The sequence below is a fragment of the Staurois parvus genome, unplaced genomic scaffold, assembly GCF_062004578.1.
Source record: "Staurois parvus isolate SC_StPar_1 unplaced genomic scaffold, SC_StPar_1.0 ptg000005l, whole genome shotgun sequence".
Taxonomy (NCBI): Eukaryota; Metazoa; Chordata; class Amphibia; order Anura; family Ranidae; genus Staurois; species Staurois parvus.
In genome coordinates, this window is record NW_028317801.1 from 5,909,561 (window position 1) to 5,931,506 (window position 21,946).

General features: G+C 41.2%; 1 protein-coding gene across 3 annotated transcripts in view; it reads left to right on the plus strand.

Moving 5' to 3' along the window:
* The window catches only part of UBE3C (ubiquitin protein ligase E3C), a 156,924-nt gene that overhangs the window by 22,439 nt on the left and 112,539 nt on the right, over positions 1-21,946 (plus strand). For all 3 annotated transcript variants that reach the window (XM_089693670.1, XM_089693831.1, XM_089693745.1), the window contains 8 exons: positions 1,812-1,886; positions 2,790-2,930; positions 8,328-8,443; positions 10,770-10,930; positions 11,025-11,178; positions 14,199-14,416; positions 14,623-14,774; positions 15,476-15,663. In XM_089693670.1, the coding sequence (XP_089549796.1) occupies positions 1,812-1,886; positions 2,790-2,930; positions 8,328-8,443; positions 10,770-10,930; positions 11,025-11,178; positions 14,199-14,416; positions 14,623-14,774; positions 15,476-15,663 (1,205 nt within the window). The remainder of the gene's footprint in view (positions 1-1,811; positions 1,887-2,789; positions 2,931-8,327; positions 8,444-10,769; positions 10,931-11,024; positions 11,179-14,198; positions 14,417-14,622; positions 14,775-15,475; positions 15,664-21,946) is intronic.

Genomic DNA, 21,946 nt, shown 5'->3' on the forward strand with positions numbered 1-21,946 from the left:
AGAAATGTTATTTATTTTATCTTTTAATACATTTTTTTAAGCTATGTAAGTAGATCAATTTAATAAACAGAACATTATACTTATACTATACATAGTTTGTAATTCACATTTTCTGTGTGTGTGTGCACCTGTTACTATCAGAAGAATTTTGAGTCGCCCAGGGCTCTCACTTAATTCAGGTTGAGGGGCTCCATGATGTTCTGTTCTGAGTGGAGAAAACTGGTTTTCCAGGTTTGGTAAGCCCCGGGTTAGATCCTGGAACTGAGAGGGTTTATAGAGACTTGGGAGGGCTGAAGTGTCTAACCTTGGGTCCATGTTTTGATGGTGACCAGCACCTGCTGATTCTGCAGGTGTACACAGGCCTTGTGGTATGGGGGCTGGGTAAAGTTCAGGGCTTCTCTCTTGGAAGCAAACTGCTGTTCTGTTCTGGTCTGTTTTGGTCTCAGGGCAGGTTTAGACCTGGAACATGTGTTCCCATACGTTTCATTTGAATGGGTTGCAAAATGCAAAGTGCAGGCACTACTTTTTCAGAACGCACTACTCCAATACATAAGCTACTTCAGATGTGTTTGTGGTGCCTTTAACAGTTTATTGATACCCTCACACTCGCAAGGGCATCGCGTTCACCTGTGGTGTGGGAAACTGGTACTGAACACGCCTTTTCCACACCATTGTTTGGTGTGGACTGGCCCTCAAGGAGAGGCGATCTGACCAGGCTGTCATCTGAGAAAGAGAACATTTTGAATAGGCAGTAGCCTGGTCAGCCTAAGCTGAGCAGTTTGTTGACCATGAGGATGAATGAGTGGTTGAGATTGGGTAGTGAGTCTATGTGAAGACTGGCTAGAATGAAAGGCAGCACTACACTGCTTTAACCTGGAGACACAAACTTATTTTGTGGGGATGTGTTTTCAGTATAGATTCTGGCATAAACATGAACATTTTTGTTACACACTTGTATGTTTTCTCAGTGGAGTAGGATGCAGATGTGGGGCTTGTATCTGGGAAAATCATAGCAACTGTTTAAAGTGGAGTTCCAGGCAAACAATTAAATACACACTGGAAATACATAAATATTATATACTGTTTATCTGCCAAATGATTTGTAATTTAGTCTAGCTGTTCATGTGATACACACACCTCTGCTAGTCCATAAGATCACTCTACTTCTTTCTGACTTAGGCTCCATTAACATCTAGGTGTTTTGTATCATGGCCAGAATTGCATTGCCGCGATTCTGCCCACAATCCCAAAACACTGTGCAAAATTGATAAATCGTACCATGCTTGTTCAAGTGCCATTTATTTTCAGTGGCACCTAAAATGCGGTTCAGTTCTGCTGCAAACATTCGCAGCAAACCACATTGCGTAAAGCTTGTCACCCAAAAAGGAGCAGGAGCTTCTTTTGGGTGACAAACTTCACACGATGTGGTTTCATTGCAGTGTGATTTATTGTGGCAGAATCCCCTTATGTCTCCAAAACGCCTAGATGTGAATGGAGCCTTAATATTACTGCTTACGGCGTCAACTGATTGGACGGAGGTGGTGATGCTGCTTCACTGTCCAATAAGGAAGGTGGTGTGGTGACATGGGAAGCTGAGTCCCAAACCAGGAAGATGAAGTGATTGTACAATGTAAAAAAATGTCTGTAAATCACAACATTGGAATTGGCTGTATAGAATTACAACCCTTATAGTGGTAGTGGAGCAAACCTATACAGTATGCATTCCAGCTGCGCATTTAGCTGTGCATATTGTATCCTATTGTATCATGTTGTTCATATACAGCAGCAGATTCTACTCTGTTTTGTTACAGGAAGAGAGGAGAAGGCTAAAGAATGCAATAATCATCCAATCCTTCATAAGAGGCTACAGGGACAGAAAACAGCAAGTATGTCATAATCTTGACATTTCAACATTGCTTGTATTGTGATTGAGAATGTGAAGAACTCTAAGAGAATGTCACTGTCTTGGATAGGGAAAATGTAGTTTTTTAAAAGAAAGCTGTAATGAGGACGTACAGCATTTTTCTCTGCATAGGTTTCTTTTTCTATTTATTTGTTTCCGTCTTCTGAATTTGAAGGTATATTCAGAAATTGTAGATGTTATCTGTGTGTTCTGATGGTAACTACTTACCTCTCCTGTTGCCTGTGCTGCTAAACACCTCTCTGATCTTAAGAAATTTTCATATGAAGTCTGCAGGGAAACTGACACTTCTAGGGGTGTTGTTCATGTGAGTCACCCGCAACTCTTTTTAGTCCTTCTAGTTGACCTTCTTGTCACTAATGTATCCTTTAATGTGGAGGTCAGAGCAAGGAGCCAGTGAGAGCTGCAGAGGACCCAGAGGATTGACACTGCTGGAAGTGTCTGTTTCTTGGGTTCTTGCAATGAAAATTTCTTGCCATTGGAGAAGAGTTCAGTAGTGCCAGCACCTAGAAAAGTGAGTATTTGCGGTCTTCTTTTAGAGGTATGCCTTGATCTAAAAAAGTAATATAGAGAGAGATTTACTTTTAAGTATTTGGTTAAATTGTTATTAAAGTCCAAATCCAGGCTGCTGTTAAATTTACCCATGCATTGGGGTCTCCCTCTCACTGCATGGGTTCAGTGCTCATTTTGTCTTTCACAGATTCTTGGTTCACAGAATTGGCTTCACCAGTCTTTTTCAGATAAAATACAGTAGTTCCCATTTATGTATTTCAAATTGCAAACCTTTGCATCAATATATGAAGTCTTTCTTGGATACATGCTACTTCTCTGCAGTTTATTAAAGTGGTCTCTTTTTTTCCCTGTAAAGTACTCTATCCAAAGAAGTGAGTTTGATTACTGCGTTAACTCAGCATCTTCCAGTGGAAGCTCTGTAGATGGACACACCTTGACACTTCTAGTGCGGAAGCTGCTCTTCTTTTATAGACAGAATGAAGATTCAAAGCGTTTGGTAAGAGTAAATCTTTATTGCTAGCAATCCAAGGAAAAACTGGGAACATAGAAACGTAATGTGTACAAATATCTACATATACCCCATTTTGGTGCTGTGATATGCTCCCATATCTCAAAAGAACTCGCTATGTAGAGTCGTGTACATTGCATTAGGGAGTACGAGGGCATGTCACATCTGTGACCTAGGCTCCAAGACAATGTCTGCAGGCACCATATACCCATTTTCAGGGACTCTTCAAGTACATGAAGTATGTATAAGAGCAGAAGGAATGTCCAAACACCTTGTTATGCTTTCCATTAAAATATATCTAGACCTAAATACAAAGAAAATTATATATTGCAGCTGTGATCCTGCCCAAAACGCATATCGGGGGTGTGGTTATTTTTTAAAAACTACTTGTGCGGGGACTATATCTGTGCCCCAATGTACTTGTTCCTCATGACAATCTACTTGTTCTGATAAAAAAATATATATATTTTAACCAAAACCATATTTAAATCTGCTTTAAGTAATGTCTGGGGCTTTTAAAAACAAAAGGTGCTTTATGGGAACTTAAACGTTTAATATTTTTAACATTGCACTGTTTATCTACTTCTCCTCTCCCTTGGGGAGGGGAGAGACCTTGCAGTGTAATGAGCACTGATTGGGTGCTTGTCAGGAAAGAGGAGTGTTGGGCTTATCTTTCATCCCTTTGCTGCCAGAGCTGTTTTTGCGTTTTTTGCACACGTTTAAAAAAATCATTTAAGGCCTGAAGATTACACAAGACTCCAAAACATTATATATTCCGAAAGCAGAGACCCTAGAGAATAAAATAGTGGTAGCTCTAATTTTTTATGCCACAGGATATTATCACAAAAGTCTAGGAAATGCAAAATTTCTGTAAAAAATACACTTAAATTAATTTTAGGGCACAAAAAGGAATAATCAAATTTTTTTGTACAATATAAAAGATGAGGTTGCATCGAGTAAATGGATATCCAACATGTCATGACCCTGCATGTCTCCCCTGAATGTAATGCATGGGCGGGAATCTGTCAACGGGGACCCGGAAGTGACGTCAAGGAGGGGAGCGGATGTGTACGTCCTCCTCCTTGCCCTATACCCGACAGCACCCACTGACTGGTTCTGGATCCGCAGATGTGCAATCAGAGCCCGGGAGACATAGGGGGGGAGGGGGCAGAGGCTGGGAGCATAGTGGGTTGTGTGGAAGCAATCGGGCGGCAGCGCTGGCGCCCCTGAATGCTTCCACCTGACAGATGAACCCTTCTGCTTGGTCGGCGCCCGGAACTCTATGCGTTGGGCGATATAAATTGAACATCCCTGTATATGTCCTGTTCTAGGGTGAAAATGCTCACTCAGTTCACTGTATCAATGAAGGAGCAGCGTTGTCACACTAGGTTGGTCTCTTGATGTGAACAACAAACACCTCCCTCGCTCCTCAAGTCCATTACGTAGAGAGGTAATATAGTTCACAGAGGAGAACTGCAAAACGCCTATAACCTTGTTTCAGTGCAAAAGAAATTCAAACAACACTGGTTTTCTGGCAGGATTAACTGGTATTTTTCTGTACTTGCAGAAAATTGTGTTGAAAAAAAATCAAGCCGCTACCTGTTAAGGACGGTTAACTGCAATAATTTAGTTCTATTTTAACCCATTTGCAGCCGCCACCATAACTATTACAGAAACAGCAGCACCAGTGGTAGCATGGATCAGCTGCCATGCTACCGTGGTCAGTTTACTTGGAGGAGGAGCAACAATGTAAAAGGAAATATCTGCAGGCAGAAAAATAAAGCTAACACAAGAAATCACATAAATTAAAGAGGCAGTGCAAGTTTTTTGTTTTTAGGTTTAGAAACATTTTAACATTTTTATGTGCTGTATGTTATTTATCTGTAAAAGCCTAGCTTGTGCGGACATCCAAACGCCCTGAGACTGCTGCTGGGTGCAGCCATCTTGGGTGTGATGTCAACAGCCCCAGCAGCCTGAGAGCGGTCATTCAAGTGACATTCTATAGAAATCTCCTTTTGTCACTCCCTCAGATGCTACATAACCGCTTATGTAGGGGAGGTGAAGGGAGGAATGGAGTAGCAGCAAAAAGACAAATTAGACACTCCCAAATAAGAGGAGGGCTAATACATTTATGATGGAGGGGGCTAGTAAAATATTGGTAAACATTTTGAGGTGCATTGCAAGCAAATTAAAAAATAAACGTTTATCAAATGGGGGAAAAACACTACAAGTAAGTATTTAAAATATTTGATATTTCTGTGCTGTTACCTGCAGTATTTTTAAATTTTAGTGACCGGGTCTCTTTGAGTCATGTCACTTTTTTTGCTGGTAGGTTAATTTTAATGTCCTTTTTGAATTTGGTTGGGGGATGTCAGGGCACCTAGTGTGGTATAACATTTACTTATGAAGAAGTTTTTGTAAAGATATGCTATCAAAAGTTTATCCATTTCTAATGTTGCCTTTATGCCTGAAAATGATGGGCAGTGAGATATCTACCAGCAAATTGTGGAAGCACTAGAACCTGATAATGCTTTGTTTCAACAATGGTAGAGACATGTGCTTAGTACTTTTTAAAGAGGTTCAAAGGCTCAAGGTTTTTTACCTTCATGCATTCTATGCATGAAGGTAAAAAAAAACCTTCTCTGTGCAGCATCCCCCTCAGCCCCACTACCCCAGGACTCTCTCTTCTCATTGGCTCACACAGCAATAGGAGACATTTATTTTCCGCTGCTGTCAGTCACAGCCAGTAGGCCAATGAGAGAGAGAAGGGGCAGGGCTGAGCCACAGTTCCATGTGTGAATGGACACACAGAGCAGCAGGTGCCCCCATAGCAAGCTGCTTGCTGTGGGGGCACCCAACAGGAGGAAGAGGCCAGGAGTCCTGGGCAGGGGACCCGAGAAAAGGAGGATCCAGGCTGCTCTGTGAAAAAACAACTGCACACAGCAGGGAAGTATCAACATTTTTGTTATAATTATAAAAAAAAATTCAAGCCTTCAGGATCACTTTAAGCTGGCCACACGTGACTCAGATTTCAGCTAATCCTTCTAAATTGCAGTATATTCATTTTTTGTTTTTGGGTGAGGATATTTCTCATGCAAATTAGCAACATTTTCAGCTGCAAATCATGCAGTCTTTCACTGAGCTGTATATGCTGTCTTTTCTGTGCATTTGTGATTCTCTGATTACCCTGTAAACCTGGGCAGCCAACTCACAAATTTGCACAGGTCTGCAATGGCTTTACAGTGATCCCCTGCAGTTTGTGTAAGTTTGCCCACTTACAAAGAAATAAAGGGTCTAGAAATTTTATCATAGGTGTATTTTAAATGATAGAGACAGAGAATAACAACCAGAAATCCAGAAAAAACACATGATACAAATGTTATAAATTGAGTTGCAGTTTGGTGTGTAAAACAAGTATCTGATCCCCAAGCAAAACATGACTTAGTACTTGGTGGAGAAACCATTGTTGGCAAGCACAGAGGTAAGACATTTCTTGTAGTTGGTCACCAGGTTTGTACACATCTCAGGAGGGATTTTCGTCCACTCTTCTTTACAGATCTTCTCTAAATCCTTAAGGTTTCTTGGCAGTTGCTTGGCAACTCGAATCTTTAGCTTCCTCCATAAATTTTCTGTAGACTGGCTAGGCCACTCCATGGCCTTAATGTGGTTTTTCTTGAGTTCTTTTGTTGCCTTGGCGGTATGTTTTGGGCCATTGTCATTCAGGAAGACCCATTCACGACCCATCTTCAGTGTTCTGGCTGAGGGAAGAACGTTCTCATCCAAGATTTTACAATACATGGCCCTATCCATTGGCCCCTCAATGCAGCAAAGTTGGCCTGTACCTTCAGCAGATAACAGCCCCAAAGCATAATGTTACCACCTCTGTGCTTGACTGTAGGGATGGTGTTCTTAGGGTCATGGTCAGCATTTTTCTTCCTTCAAACATGGCAAGTTGAGTTAATGCCAAAGAGCTCAACTTTGTTCTCATCTGTGACCACAGTACTTTCTCCCAATCCTTCTTTGAATCATTTAGATGTTCATTGGCAAACTTCAGACGGGTCTGTACATGTGCCTTCTTGAGGAGGAGGACCTTGCGGGCGCTGCAGGATTTCAATCCATGGCGTGTATTGTGTTACCAATGGTTTGTTTGGTAACTGTGGTCCCTACTACCTTGAGATCATTCACAAGCTTCTCCCATGTAGTTCTGGTTTTATCCCTCACTTTTCTCATGATCATCCTTACCCCATGAGGTGAAATCTTGCATGGAGCTCCAGACTGAGGGCGATTTGATGATTATTTTGTATTTCTTTCATTTGCAAATAATCGCTCCAACAGTTGTCTCCTTCTCACCAAGGTTCTTGCTGATGGTCTTGTAGCCCATTCCAGCCTTGTGCAGGTCCACAATCTTGTCCCTGATGCCCTTTGACAGCTCTTTGGTCGTGCCCATAGTGGTGAATGGAAGAAAGCGATTCTGTGGACAGGTGTCTTTTATACACATAACGAGTTGTCGTTAGGAGCACCTTCTTAAATGGACAGAACTAATCTGTGTACCACATGAGCACATAGCCAGTCTGTGGGAGCCAGAATTATTGTTGGTTGGTAGGGGTTCAAATACTTATTTTACTCACTGAACTGCAACTCAAGTTATAACATTTGTATTGTGTTTTTTCTGGATTTTTGGTTGATATTTTGTCTCTATCATTTAAAATACACTTATGTTAAAAATGGTAAAGCCTTCATTTCTTTCTAAGTGGGCAAAATTGCAAAATCTGCAGGGGATCAAATAATTATTTTCCCTACTGTATATCTGTAGATGAGATAGGTTTGCACTCTGAGCAAAGTACACAGTTAAAGTGGAACTATACTCGCCTAGAATCCAGCAATGCTGATTCTAGGAACTCACCGCCGGCCGGCTTCTGGGTCTCAATCACCGGCCGCTGTCATTGGCCAGGCGGAGGTGACAGCACTCCCGCACTGAGCTTGCATAGCTTACTGTACAGGGGCAGACAGCCGGGTAAGTAGCTTTAATGCAGAAGATACAAAGCATGTCTCTTTTGCCTTAAAAATTCTGCATGTGCGCTCATTTTGAATGTGGAGCCTAAAGTTCCACTTTAAGAAGTGGTGAGGGTCAGGTTTTATTGTGTCATAGTGCTACTTTAGAGCAGCTGAGGGAGGAATTCATAATTCCGGCTGAAATCCTGTAGTAAATCTGTCACACAATCTCACTGCTCCTGTTTAGTATTGCATTACTGTATGACAGAATGTATAAATGTTCCCCAGCATTGACCCCTTACCCAAAACAAAATTATTCGTTTTCATTGAGTTTTTCTTTAGTATGGCGAAGAGCCTCCAAGCATTATCAAATTTGTATTTTTGTGTTTATAGATATGGATATGTAAGAATCTGATAAAACACAACTCCCAGTTTGTAAAGAATCTGACTGGGCCGGACAGACTCACTTGCCTTTATCAAATCAAACGCTTGCTGGGGTTGTGTTGCAGGTAAGTGCTTCATTATCATATATTCTTTGTTCAGGTCTGTAAACAATGACCACAGGGTCTGAATTGTTAAATCTGATGAAGTGGAAGTGTCAATAAGTTCTTAGTCATCTTTTTTCAATCAGCCGAAAGGCTGATTGTTAAAAAAAAACAAAAAAAAAAAACCACAAACGGATTCCTACATTCACACAATTGAAATTGAGGTTGATTTACTAAAACTGGAGAGTGCAAAATCTGGTGCAGCTGTGCATGGTAGCCAATCAGCTTCTAACTTCAGCTTGTTCAATTAAAGTGGAGGTCCGGTTGATTTAAAAAAAATAAAACCTAAAAGTCAGCAGCTACAAAAACTGTAGCTGCTGACTTTTAAAATACGGACACTTACCTGTCCCACGATCCAGCGGTGTCCTCACTGTGGCTGGTTTCACCAGCCATCTTCTCTCTCTGGAGCCAGCATCTTCAGTGTGGGCACCCGGCTGTGACAGCTTGCGGCTTCACAGCCGGGTGCCCACTGCGCATGCGCTAGTAGCGCTGCACTTTATGAATGGTCCCGTAGTCTTCAGGGACCTGTCACGTGTCCCAGAAGACTATGGGGAGGGAGAGGGGAGAAGAGATGCAGCCGTACACAGTGCTGATCTCTTCTCCTCTCCCTTCCCCTTCACACAGGAAAGGGGGGCACAGGGAAACTGAAAACATTTTTTACCCTAATGCAAGCAATATATTAAGGTAAAAATGTTCTCCCACTTATATGGCTGTTAGTGGTATATATCTGCTACAATAATTTTTTTGGAATACAATGCAAGCAGAACAAAGAGAGTAAAAAGCCTTTGTATCCCCTACAGGGGAAATGAGCAAATACAACTACAATAGTAAAATTTATGTTTTTAACATATAGTATAACAAACTGACCAACCCGACCAACTAGGCTAGGCTAGTCCCAAGTGGGGACCTAAAAGGCCCAAACCAAAAACATTTGGGGATGTGAATGTCAGAGGAAGGAAGGGGGAAGGTGAGAGGTAGAGGAGAAAGGAAGGGAAAGCCCTGAGAAAAAAGAAAGCAGTACGGAAGAAGGAAGACAAGAGCTGTAGAAAAAGGGAGAAACCTGCATGTTAGCAAGCGGCAGAGTGACTGGGGGCACCCATACTAGTCAGGGGCATATCGGAAGGGCATATGACCACCAGGGATCCAAAACCTTCAGGAATTTAGAATGGATGTTGTTGAGAATACTACTGATTTTCTCACGGACCATTAAGGTAGTCAGAATGCTCCTCACTTCGATGAACTGGACTGAGGGTTTTTTCCAAGCTCTGGCTATGGCCCTTTTGGCAGCTATAAACAGGTACATGGCCAATTTGTCCTCATAGGAGAAGAGCCCCGGGGTTGGACAGTGTAGGAGTGTTTGTCTACCGTCTTTGTGAAAAGGCAAATGGAAGAGGGGGTCAACAAGAGGCCGAAAACTCTAGACCAAAAGCCCACTAAGCAGGGGCAGGTGTGAGGTGTGTCCCTGCGCTGGCCACAGCTGCGAAAACAGCTATCATTATGAGATAGGTTTGAATGAGCAAGGCTTTCACCCAGTACCAGTGAAGGAGGACTTTACAGACCACTTCCATAGTAGCCGTGTTGAAGGAACATCTAGCCACATTGGACCAGGCTTTGCTCCAGTACTCCAGGTCTGTAGGGGCTGCTACATCGCGTTCCAAAAAAAAAGTTCCTTTTTTGATATATAGCTGCCACATGACCCACCTCTTTCTCAGCCTATCTGCAGGGAAACAGCGGCAGGAGGAACTGCCTTTGGGATACAGAGTAAAAATAAATAATTAGTATCAATAAACTGTTTAAAATGATCATACATATATCTTTGAAATAAATTATGTATTATTTTATGGCAATTACACTGTGTGAGCATATTTCTGCCAGTCATAGGTTGTGTCAATCCCTCTCCAACCAGTGTCCTAGAATAACAGGGATGTGAAGCCTCCATACATCAAGTTGTAATATCCCACCCCCATTGCATTTAGCTGGTTAGTGGGCATGGAGGAGGAGGGAGGTAGTGGGCTTTCATTTATCAGAGTGTATACACCCACATGTGTGACTATAGCCACATAGGCTGCTCAGATGTGAAATCCCCAACTGCATTGGGAGCATGAACTGAAGAGGGAGATAGAGAATGGCAGGATCAACCAGGTGTTTTGCAGACTGCAGAAAATTAATCCCATAGTGACTGAGTGAGTATGAACAGCATGTAAATAGCATTTATTGATAATTTCTTATGATGTGGGTTTAGTGACACTTTAAGTAGGTTTATTCTAAAATTGTATTTTTTTTCATGTAGGTTATTGCAGTGTTGTGGTGATGATGATGGCCTCAATGTTGCACTACCTATGAGAATGGTGGAAGTCTTTTCAGCAGAAAACACTTATCTGCCTGTTTTAGGAGATACCACAACTGTAGCTTCATTAGTTGAACAAATTTTGCACTACATGGTTCAGAAAGGTGAGTATTTATTTGTACCCAATATACAGGCATTACACTACATATAATTAGAGCTACTGTGCATTATTACCACATTTGTGTTTTTTTCTTCCAGGATACTATAGGTCGCTGTACTTATTAATAAACAGTAAGCTTCCATCCAGCATCGAATATACAGATGTCCCCAGAGTTCCTATCGCAAAAATTCTTTTAGAAAACATTTTGAAACCACTGCACTTTACTTACAGCTCCTGCTCTTATGGTGCAAGGTAAGAGCTTGTTCTCTTATGTTAGGTAGTAGGTTTTTAAAGAACTGTGCAGCAGGTAGTAGGGTCATATGACTAAAGCTTGCCATACTCTGTATGAATTTCAGACAGTTCTTGAACTGGTCGAAATTCACTACATTGGTGGCTCTGTCAGCCCCCTCACACCTGACATTCTTTGATTGAAAAATTGAAGTAGCTGGGTGGAAAATAGTAAGCTGAACTGTGGCTGCTTCTGACCAGATGCAGCCACTGCTTGGGTATTCTGATGACCTTCGGCAGCAGCTGTTAAAATATAATAGCCTTACAGGGGGGAAATTCATCCCTCCACACTGTTAGCCTACAGGCTTAATGAATACAAATCTAACAGTGTATGGCCAGCTTACAGCGGAACTAAAGGCAACATTTAACAAAACCTGCAAACAGGCAGAATAGACATGAAACGTCTCTGCTACAATAAAATAAACCTACCTGCCTGCTCACTGTCTTCTGTGTCATACAAACTGAACTGTGCAGCTCCGTTTACATCATTGGCATGGTCCCTTGTCTCGCTCATGCATGACGGCCAAAGACTGGCACTTGGAAGGAGCCATGGAGAAGATGCCGGCATGGGACCTCTCGTGGACTTCAGACTTGGAGAGGAGGTGAGTATGGTGCCTTTGGTTCTGGTTTAATCTGTCTGCTAAGGGATGATTAACTGCTGTGATGACCTAGAGAGTCCTTTAAACAAAGAGATTCTTTCAACACAGCTGAGAATCGTACAGTGGACCACATGTGAAAAGGAGACAAGAGTGCCACCGTTTGACTAGATAGAAGATTACATCATATTAATCTACACTAATATATATATATATATATCTGACGTTTATTTACATTTTTTATTCTTAACCATAATAAATAAGGGAAACGTATAAAACCGCTATACACTCCATTTCTACCGTAATTCTGGCCAGCTTGTTCTGTATTTGCATTTTCCTGAGTGTTAAGTTACGTTAATGCAAGCTTAAAAGTTGTATAACACGAGGATTACTCATCATTTATATCTCCTAAAGCTCTGCACAATTTATACTGATTACTTTAGGTGAGAAGATTAAGAGACACACTGTGTCTGCCACTGGCCACTGGCAGCTTTTTGGCATTTAGGATTTTATCTAGAGAATTATTGTGCTTAATTTAATTTGCCTTTTTGCCAGCAGTGTCCCTGTCCACGGTCAACTCTTTTCAGGGCACACGTCGATGATTAATCTTCTGATTAAAATCCTGGATTTTGATCAGTCATTAGGAGGTAGTCCAAACAGAGTCAAAGTAATAAAAAGCAGCTTGGAGACATCAGCCACAGTCATTCTCTACATCATAATATCCTGGGGACTCCAGAAGTGCCCATAGATTTAACAGCACGGTTTGATATGCAGGCGAAGTCCAACTACCCTCAGGCACCACTGTTTGCAAGTATGCTTATAAACATGAATTCCCTTATAGAATTAAAATGGAGTATAGGTTAAAAATATAGGTGGCCATAGACAGATTCATCATGAGGAATGATGAGCCTTGAAAATGCTAGAATGGTGCTGATCTGCCATCCTATGCAGCACACTCATCGAAGGCTTTTTCCCCCTTTTCTGTGGATAAAAAGGGAATGGTCACCTTTGGTCGTAATAATTTTTCAAAATGTCTGTGTGACCAAAAGCATTGCTTGAAATGTAAAGGGTACTGTTAAAGTGGGATCGAATGGAGTATGTGACTGAAGAGCTTGCAATAATGTGCAAATATGCACAACATACTTCTCCGTTGTGACAATTTTACCTCTGGTAAACTTAGAAAATCCTGCGCAGTGGTTTACCTATCAATCTCAAGGCTGCTGTTAGCAATGGCCACAAGTGTGTGTGTGTGTATAAATGGGAAAGTCAAAGTGTGAAAAATGCTCTTAGTGTGGAGTGCTACAGTGCATTGCAGCACTCCACACTAAGCACTTTTCACACTCTATAGAAACCACACGGCAGCGCAGCAGTTTGACTTTCCAATTTTACCTCTGGGTTTGTCCTGTTCCATGGCTAAACAAAAGTGGATGATCTGGTATCGTACGAAAAAAAAAATTTGTGCTTGTCCCTTCAAATAATTTTGGAAAAGAAACGAAAGCTGTGTACTAACGATCAAATTCTCGTACGACCACTTTGAAAGCGGTATTTTTCGTCCGATTTTCTGATCATGTGTACTAGGCTTTAGGGTTCAGTTCCACTTAAATCTTCTTGGTAATGTCAACATTTTCCCATTAACAGTGGTGCTTGATCCTGAGGCATGGTTTCCATTTATCAATCCCTGAGCATCTATCCAAAGGTAATGATTTGCCTGTTTTTGGTACAGTCATGCAACAAACTCCACATCAATGGGATATAAGCTGTTTCACTAGTAACAATGTTCTGTTGCCATCATTTTTTACTGTGTCATCAATAATCAGGGCTTGACCAAAATGTACCTGCTTATATGAAATAAATTAATGTATCTTGACCAGTGCAATGTTTGACAAGTGTGCATTGGAACTGTATTACAATTGACCCATTAATGACTCAACATTAGTAAAATATGTGTAATTGGTCATTGTAGGTTTATAATTCCACCTGCTTGATCCAGAAGTTTAGGATAGCACTGAAAGTCATGATATTTCTGATAATGCCATATGTATGATTTTCAAACATTTCAATCAACCATCGATCAGGCATTCTTGGTTAGCATATGAACCATTTAAGACTCAGATGGAAGTGCTTACAGGTGTCCCATATGTTTTTAATTTTTCTGTTGTAGTGGGAAACATTCAATCATTGTCTATGAGCACCTTTATTGAAATTAAAAAAAGTTTCGGCCTCCATCCTTTTAATGTTTTACATCATGGTTTGTGAAGGCATGGGTATACAAATGGTCAGTTAGCCATTGCAAAGTGATATTTCTCTAGGCAGCATCTAGAAGGTTCAAAAATTTATTTACTGGAGACTTTTTATCTAACCCCAGTGTTGTTTTTTTTGTTCCTTCAGACAACATGTTTTCTCTGCCTTTACCAGAGAGTTTCTGGCTGCACCTTACACCGATCAGATCTTCCATTTGATCATTCCAGCACTGGCAGACCTGCACTCTACCTTCCCATACGAGCTATTTCTCAATGCACTACTGGAAGAACAACATCAGAGTCTCACAAATGACCGGGCCCCCTGGCTCTTCTACTTTGTGTTAACAGTTGGGGAAACATACCTGGGTATGTGCAGATTTTCTCATTTTAATGAATATGTTAGGTGTTTGTTTAGACTGGAGTTCTTTTATATTTCTTTTTTTCTGTCATTCTGTCCATGAGTGTTGAAACCATTTATAAGTTTAGTTATCTCATAAAATTCATCTAGTGTCTATGAGCGGCTGAATGCTCATCTAAGCTTTGAATTTAATATATGAATCTTGTCACTCCAGGCACTCTATCAGAAGAGGGAATGCTTAAGTACTTAAGAGTACTTCAGACATTTCTCTGTCAACTACCCGTCTCTACTGGCACAAACCACCAAGAGCTAAACAGCGACTCTGAAGATGAGGATGAAGATGTCAGCAAAATGATCACTACAGTTGTAAGTGCCTATGTTAGTCTGGTAGGTTGGTGCATAGAGTAATTCTACCCAATACTGAAAACTCAAGACAATATTTGAGGAGTAAAATTATATAGGGCAATTATACTTCACGTTCACTATTGTCCAAGGGGGCTCTACTGCTGATATCCGTCCCAAACTGTCCTGTCATAACCCACCATACTGCCTGCCATATAATTCAGCAGAAGCCTTAACCTCACCCCAGGTTTTTACTTTTAAAGACTGTATAAAGTGCAGGTATAATAGCAATACCAGAGAGAGTATGAGTGTATATATTATTGTAATATACACTGATCATACATAACTTTATGACCACTGAAAGGTGAGTGAGTAACATTGATTATCCTGTTACAATGCCATCTGAAAGTCAGTGGGATATATTAGGCAGCAAGTAAACATGCTGTCACTAAAGTTGGTTTTGAGAGCAGAAAAAATGGACAAGCGTAAGGATTTCAGCAAATTTGACAAGGGGCAAATTCGAGTGGCTAGATGTCAGAGCAACTCTAAAACAGCAGCTCTTGTGGGGTGTTCCCGGTCTGCAGTGGTCAGGACAAACTAAAGGTGGTCCAAAGAAGGAAAACTGGGTGGCCAAGGCTCATTGATGCATTAGGGCAAAGTGACATTAACTTTGGAAAGCCCACCCCTCTGACTACTTTATACTAGTATACTTTTGCTCTCTCTAGGGTGATGGCAAGATGTCTGTGCAGTATATTACCGAGGAGTGTTTGAAGAAATTGGACACTAAACAACAGACCAACACCTTGCTGAACATGGTGTGGAGAGATTCCGCCAGTGAAGAGGTCTTCACTCTCATGGCATCTATCTGTCACACTCTAATGGTACAACATCGAATGATGGTTCCCAAAGTCCGGTAAGTTTTACTGGATTAGTTCACCCAAGACAAATGTTTCAGTGTTTGGTAGATGTTAGAATTATAATCCCCCTAATGGTTACTTATATTGATGAGAGACTCTGGTACTGAGATCTCTGCTCTTGAATTCCTCATTCTGTCCAGCTCCTATAATTATTGAGTTCCATTTTCTCTGTTGCAAATGTAATTTATTGTATATTATGCAATATATAGATGGCAGATGACTTGTTAAACTATAGTTTCATGTACAACCACAGTCTATAGAGCTCTGTGGTCAGTCAGTATTAACAAGTGCATCTTAGTTGGTTTTAGTTATGGAATATTCAGAGGTTTCACCAGCTAATTCAAAATTGTGTGCAGTTTAATGTAGCGACAGTGCTTCCTAATGTGTCGCATCGTATTTATGTTTGAATTGTTACAATACTCACAATATTCCTGCTTGGCAAAGTGTAAGTATGCAAAATTCATATCTGACTGGCTGCTGAAAATCACTGTAGTAGTAGGCACTACTACAGCGATAGCTGTGATCTCCTGTTGTTGTTTTTTTTGTTTGTTTGTGATAGTTTAAAGCTGTACAAGCAAAACAACAAAACATGCATGGTAGATTGTGCTTCCAGCCAGGAGCCCAGATCTTGTGAGACTTATGTGTACAAACCTATGCCTCCCTGGTCAGTCTGTATATAGAAATTACTTGATTGATAAGCCTTTGCAAATTAGTTGGTTTTGGAAGATAAGTGCATTCCCACTGAATATCCTTTACCATTGAGGCATACACAAAAATAAATGCAAAAGGAGTTTTGTGCTATTATTTGAAATCCGAATACTTAATAACCTAATAAACATGTGGCCAGATTACAAATATTGGGTGTATTTAAAGTGATATTAAAGGCTTGGGTTCTTACCTTCTCCGTGCAATGGCCCCGATTCTTCTCTTCTTGGGCCCCCCACTGGTGCTCCTGACCCCTCCCCACTGAGTGCCGCCAGAGCAAGCGGCTTTCTCTGAGGACACTCGTGCATGCTCACCTTCTGCTCGCTCCTCACTGGCTGTGATTTAACAGCAATGGGAGCCAGTGGCTCCTACTGCTGTGTCTCATCCCGGGAGAGCCGAGGCTCCAGTGTACATTGGTTGATCGAGATCAGGCCCAGGTAAGCATTGGGGGGGGGGCTGTGGAAAGAGCAGCACACATAAGGTTTTTACCTTCAGCCTTTACAACCTCTTTAAGAGACTGGCAGAAAATTCTGTAACCTCAGACCAGAAGGTCTGTATGATTGGACAGTCCCATGTCATATGAAGGAAAATTCCCATGCTGGATAAACATTTAGGACAGAAAGAAGAAGGCAGTTTTTCAGTTTTAAATAATACACATGGTGTACAATAAATACGGTTTAAGTATTTCACCTGGATTACTTTGTCACTAGAGGAAATAACTAAAGTCATATGGGGGTCTAATAAATCTTGCCAGCATTTTCTGATTAGTGTTGTATACCCCTCTGCCATTAAGATTTAGTTTGGGCAAGTCTTTTGATTTTTGAGTGAAGTAAAGCTATGTTGTACGTAGAAATTGGCTTGCAGTGTCCTGGCTGAAAAAACAGCTATTCCAACCAAGGGTCTTGTTTTTTTAAATGAAAACAAGTTATTCTCTGACGAGCAGGAGAGGAGGAGCGGTGGGGTCACGATCTCCTCCTCTTCCAACCGGCAAATGCCTTCTATTCATCAAACGGCAGCCTCCCAGTGCTTTCCTGCACCTAGGCATCTACATTCAGCCTGCCGAACAAGTGAATAGCTGTACGTAACCGTAATCTTGTAAATGCTGATGCTTCTTTGCATTGCCATATACCAGTGCATGCGCAGCCACGTATTTTCCAATCGTATTGCAGAAATACATTGGACATGAATGTGTGGGTAAATGCTGATGCATTCAGTGTTTACACATGTACAACCGCATGCAGCCGTTCACTTGTATGGCAGGCTGTATGAGGCATGTGAGCTCCCCAGGTGTGAGAAAGCGCCGGGAGATTTACACAAGGTAGATGGGCAAGTGGGGTTGTCGAGGAATTTATTTGCTTGGCTTTGCCCTCTTCTTACATGTGGCGAAAACGACTTGTTGGTTTTCTGTTTGAAGTGATGTGAATTCTCTGCGAATGACTAGATTTTTAACATGCATTCCTGCTTCTGATTTCAAAAGTGTTATGTAAGTCACCAGGATTATTTTTAACCATGCTTCAGCATACAGTAGTAATTGCAATTAGAAAAGCACCAAATTTACACTTTGGTGTCCGTTTATTAAAGAGAGAAGAGCTGCAATCCTGAGGATCGTGGCTAATCTCTCGTGTGTACCAGTTTATGAAATGAGATGAGGAGCAAAGAACATGTTCTTCACTTCTTATCACAGCACAAATTCTACCATTTACTTGTACACAAGCGGACAGTTTATGAAAGTGAGATCTGAAGATCTCACTGGCCATAGTGTGAAATATCTCCCTCCCAGATTCTGCAGCTCAGAGATAGAGAATCTGGGAGAGAAGTTGGTGCAATATGAAGACTTCTTTCTTCCTATATGTCGGCAGAGAATTAAAAATGTGCGCGCACACACACACACCTTAACTTTTGCCACATTTTGTTATGTTACAGCCTTATTCCAAAAAGGATCACATTTTTTTACCTCGATATTCTACAAACAATACCTCATAATGACAATGTGAAATAAATTTGTTTTGAAATCTTTGCAATTTATTAAATTAATAAAAACCGAAAAAAACCACATGTACATATGGTAAGTATTCACAGCTTTTGGTCAATACTTTGTTGAAGCACCTTTAGCACCAATCACAGCCTCATGTTGTTTTGAATATGATGCTACAAGCTTGGCACACCTATTTTTGGGCAATTTCTCCCATTCCTCTTTGCAGTACCTCTCAAGCTCCATCAGGTTGGATGGGGAGTGTCGGTGCACAGCCATTTTCAGATCTCTCCAGAGACGTTCAGTTGGGTTCAAGTCTGGGCTCTGGCTGGGCCATTCCAGGACATTCACAGAGTTGGCTCGTAGCCACTCCTTTGTTATGTGGGCTGTGTGCTTAGGGTCGTTGTCCTGTTGAAAAATGAACCGTCGCCCCAGTCTAAGGTCCAGAGCTCTCTGGAACAGGTTTATATCAAGGATGTCTCTGTACATTGCTGCATTCATCTTTCCTTTGATCCTGACTAGTCTCCCAGTTCCTGCCGCTGAAAAAAATCCCCACAGCATGATGCTACCACCACCATGCTTCACTGTAGGGATGGTATTGTCCAGGTGGTGAGCAGTGCCTGGTTTCCTCCAGACATGATGCTTGGCATTCAGGCCAAAAAGTTCAATCTTTGTTTCATCAGACCAGAGTTTTGTTTCTCATGGTCTGAGAGTCCCTCGAGTGCCTTTTGGCAAACTCCAGGCAGGCTGCCATTTGCCTTTTACCGAGCAGTGGCTTCCATCTGGTCACTCTACCATATAGGCCTGATTGGTGGAGTGCTGCAGAGATAGTTGTTCTTCTGGAAGGTTCTCCTCTCTCCACAGAGAAACGCTGGAGCTCTTTCAGAGTGACCATCAGGTGCTTGGTTACCTTCCGTGGCTTCTCCCTTGATCACTCATTTTGGCCGGGTGGCCTGCTCTAGGAAGAGTCCTGTTGGTTCCAAACTTCTTCCATTTACAGATGATGAAGGCCACTGTGCTCATTGGGACCTTGCTGCAGAAATGTTTCTGAACCCTTCCCCAGATCTGTGCCTTGATATAATCCTGTCTCAGAAGTCTATGGACAATTCCTTGGTCTTCATGGCTTGGTTTGTGCTTTGACATGCACTGTTAACTGTGGGACCTTATATACAGTGGGGATCGAAAGTTTGGGCACCCCAGCTAAAAATTTGTATTAATGTGCATAAAGAAGCCAAGGAAAGATGGAAAAATCTCCAAAAGGCATCAAATTACAGATTAGACATTCTTTTAATATGTCAACAAAAGTTAGATTTTATTTCCATCATTTACACTTTCAAAATAAAAGAAAACAAAAAAATGGCGTCTGCAAAAGTTTGGGCACCCTGCAGAGTTAATATCTTGTACTGCCCCCTTTGGCAAGTATCACAGCTTGTAAACGCTTTTTGTAGCCAGCCAAGAGTCTTTCAATTCTTGTTTGAGGTATCTTTGCCCATTCTTCCTTACAAAAGTCTTCCAGTTCTTTGAGATTTCTGGGCTGTCTGTCACGCACTGCTCTTTTAAGGTCTATCCTTAGATTTTCAATTATGTTGAGGTCAGGAGATTTTGAAGGCCATGGCAAAACCTTCAGTTTACGCCTCTTGATGTAATCCCCCGTGGATTTCGAGGTGTGTTTAGGATCATTATCCATTTGTAGAAGCCATCCTCTCTTTAACTTCAGCTTTTTCACAGATGGCATCAAGTTACCATCCAAAATTTGCTGAAATTTTATTGAATCCATTTTTCCTTCTACTCGTGAGATGTTCCCTGTGCCACTGGCTGCAACACAACCCCAAAGCATGATTGATCCAACCCCATGCTTAACAGTTGGACAGAGGTTCTTTTCATTAAATTCTGTGCCCCTTCTTCTCCAAACGTACCTTTGCTCATTCCGGCCAAAAAGTTCAATTTTAACCTCATCGGTCCACAGAACTTGTTTCCAAAATGCATCAGGCTTGTCTATATGTTCATTTGCAAAGTTCAAACGATGATTTTTGTGGTGAGGACGTAGAAGAGGTTTTCTTGTGATGACTCTTCCATGAAGACCATATTTGTACAAGTATCTCTTTATAGTGGAATAGTGTACCACAACTCCAGTGTCTGCCAGATCTTTCTGGAGGGATCGTGCAGTCAAACGTGTGTTTTGAATTGTTTTTCTCACAATCCTGTGAGCTGTTCTGTCTGATATTTTTCTTGGTCTTCCAGTTCTTGCTTTAACTTCCACTGTTCCTGATGACTGCCATTTCTTAATTACATTCCGAACAGAGGATATTGACATCTGAAAACGCTTTGCTATCTTCTTATAGCCTTCTCCAGCTTTGTGAGCGTCAACTATTTTCAGTTTCAGTTTTCTAGACAACTGCTTAGAAGAACCCATGGTGCTGATTGTTGGGGCAAGGTCAGATGAGTCTGGGCATTTAAAACCTTTGAGATTGACATGACCTGGTCTTCCCAGACGATGATTGAGAACAATCCATGACACTGGCAGGTCTCAGCTTGGCAAAGGAGGCAGTGCATGCTATAAATTCTGCAGGGTGCCCAAACTTTTGCAGACGCCATTTTTTTGTTTTCTGTTATTTTGAAAGTGTAAATAATGGAAATAAAATCTAACTTTTGTTGACATATTATAAGAATGTCTAATCTGTAATTTGATGCCTTTTGGAGATTTTTCCATCTTTCCTTGGCTTACTTTATGCACATTAATACAAATTTTTAGCTGGGGTGCCCAAACTTTCGATCCCCACTGTAGATGGGTGTATGCCTTTCCAATCATGTCTAATCAACTCACAGGTGGACTCCAATCATGTGGAAACATCTCAAGGATGATCAGTGGGAACAGGATGCACCAGAGCTCAATTTTGAGTGTCATGGCAAAGGCTGTGAATACTTATGTACATGTGTTTTTTTTTTTTCCCTTTTTATTATTAATAAATTGCAAAGATTTCAAAGCAAACTTCTTTCACGTTGTCATTAAGAGGTATTGTTTGTAGAATGTTGAGGAAAAAATGAATTTAATCCATTTTGGAATAAGGCTGTAAAATAACAAAATGTGGCAAAAGTTCAGCGCCGTGAATACTTTGTGTGTGTGTGTGTGTGTGTGTGTGTGTATATATGTGTGTATATATGTGTGTATATATATATATATGTGTGTGTGTGTGTGTGTGTGTGTGTGTGTGTGTGTGTGTGTGTATATATATATATATATATATATATAAGTATCTCACAGAAGTGAGTACACCCCTCACATTTTTGGAAATATCTTTATTATATTCTTTCATGTGACAACACTGAAGAAATGACACTTTGCTACAATGTAAAGTAGTGAGTGTACAGCTTGTATAACAATATTAATTTGTTCTCCCCTCAAAATAACTCAACACACAGCCAATATCGTCTAAACCACTGGCAACAAAAGTGAGTACACCCCTAAGTGAAAATGTGCAAATTGGGCCCAAAGTGCCAATATTTTGTGTGGCCACTATTATTTTCCAGCACTGCCCTAACCCTCTTGGGCATGGAGTTCACCAGAGCTTCACAGGTTGCCACTGGAGTCCTCTTCCACTCAC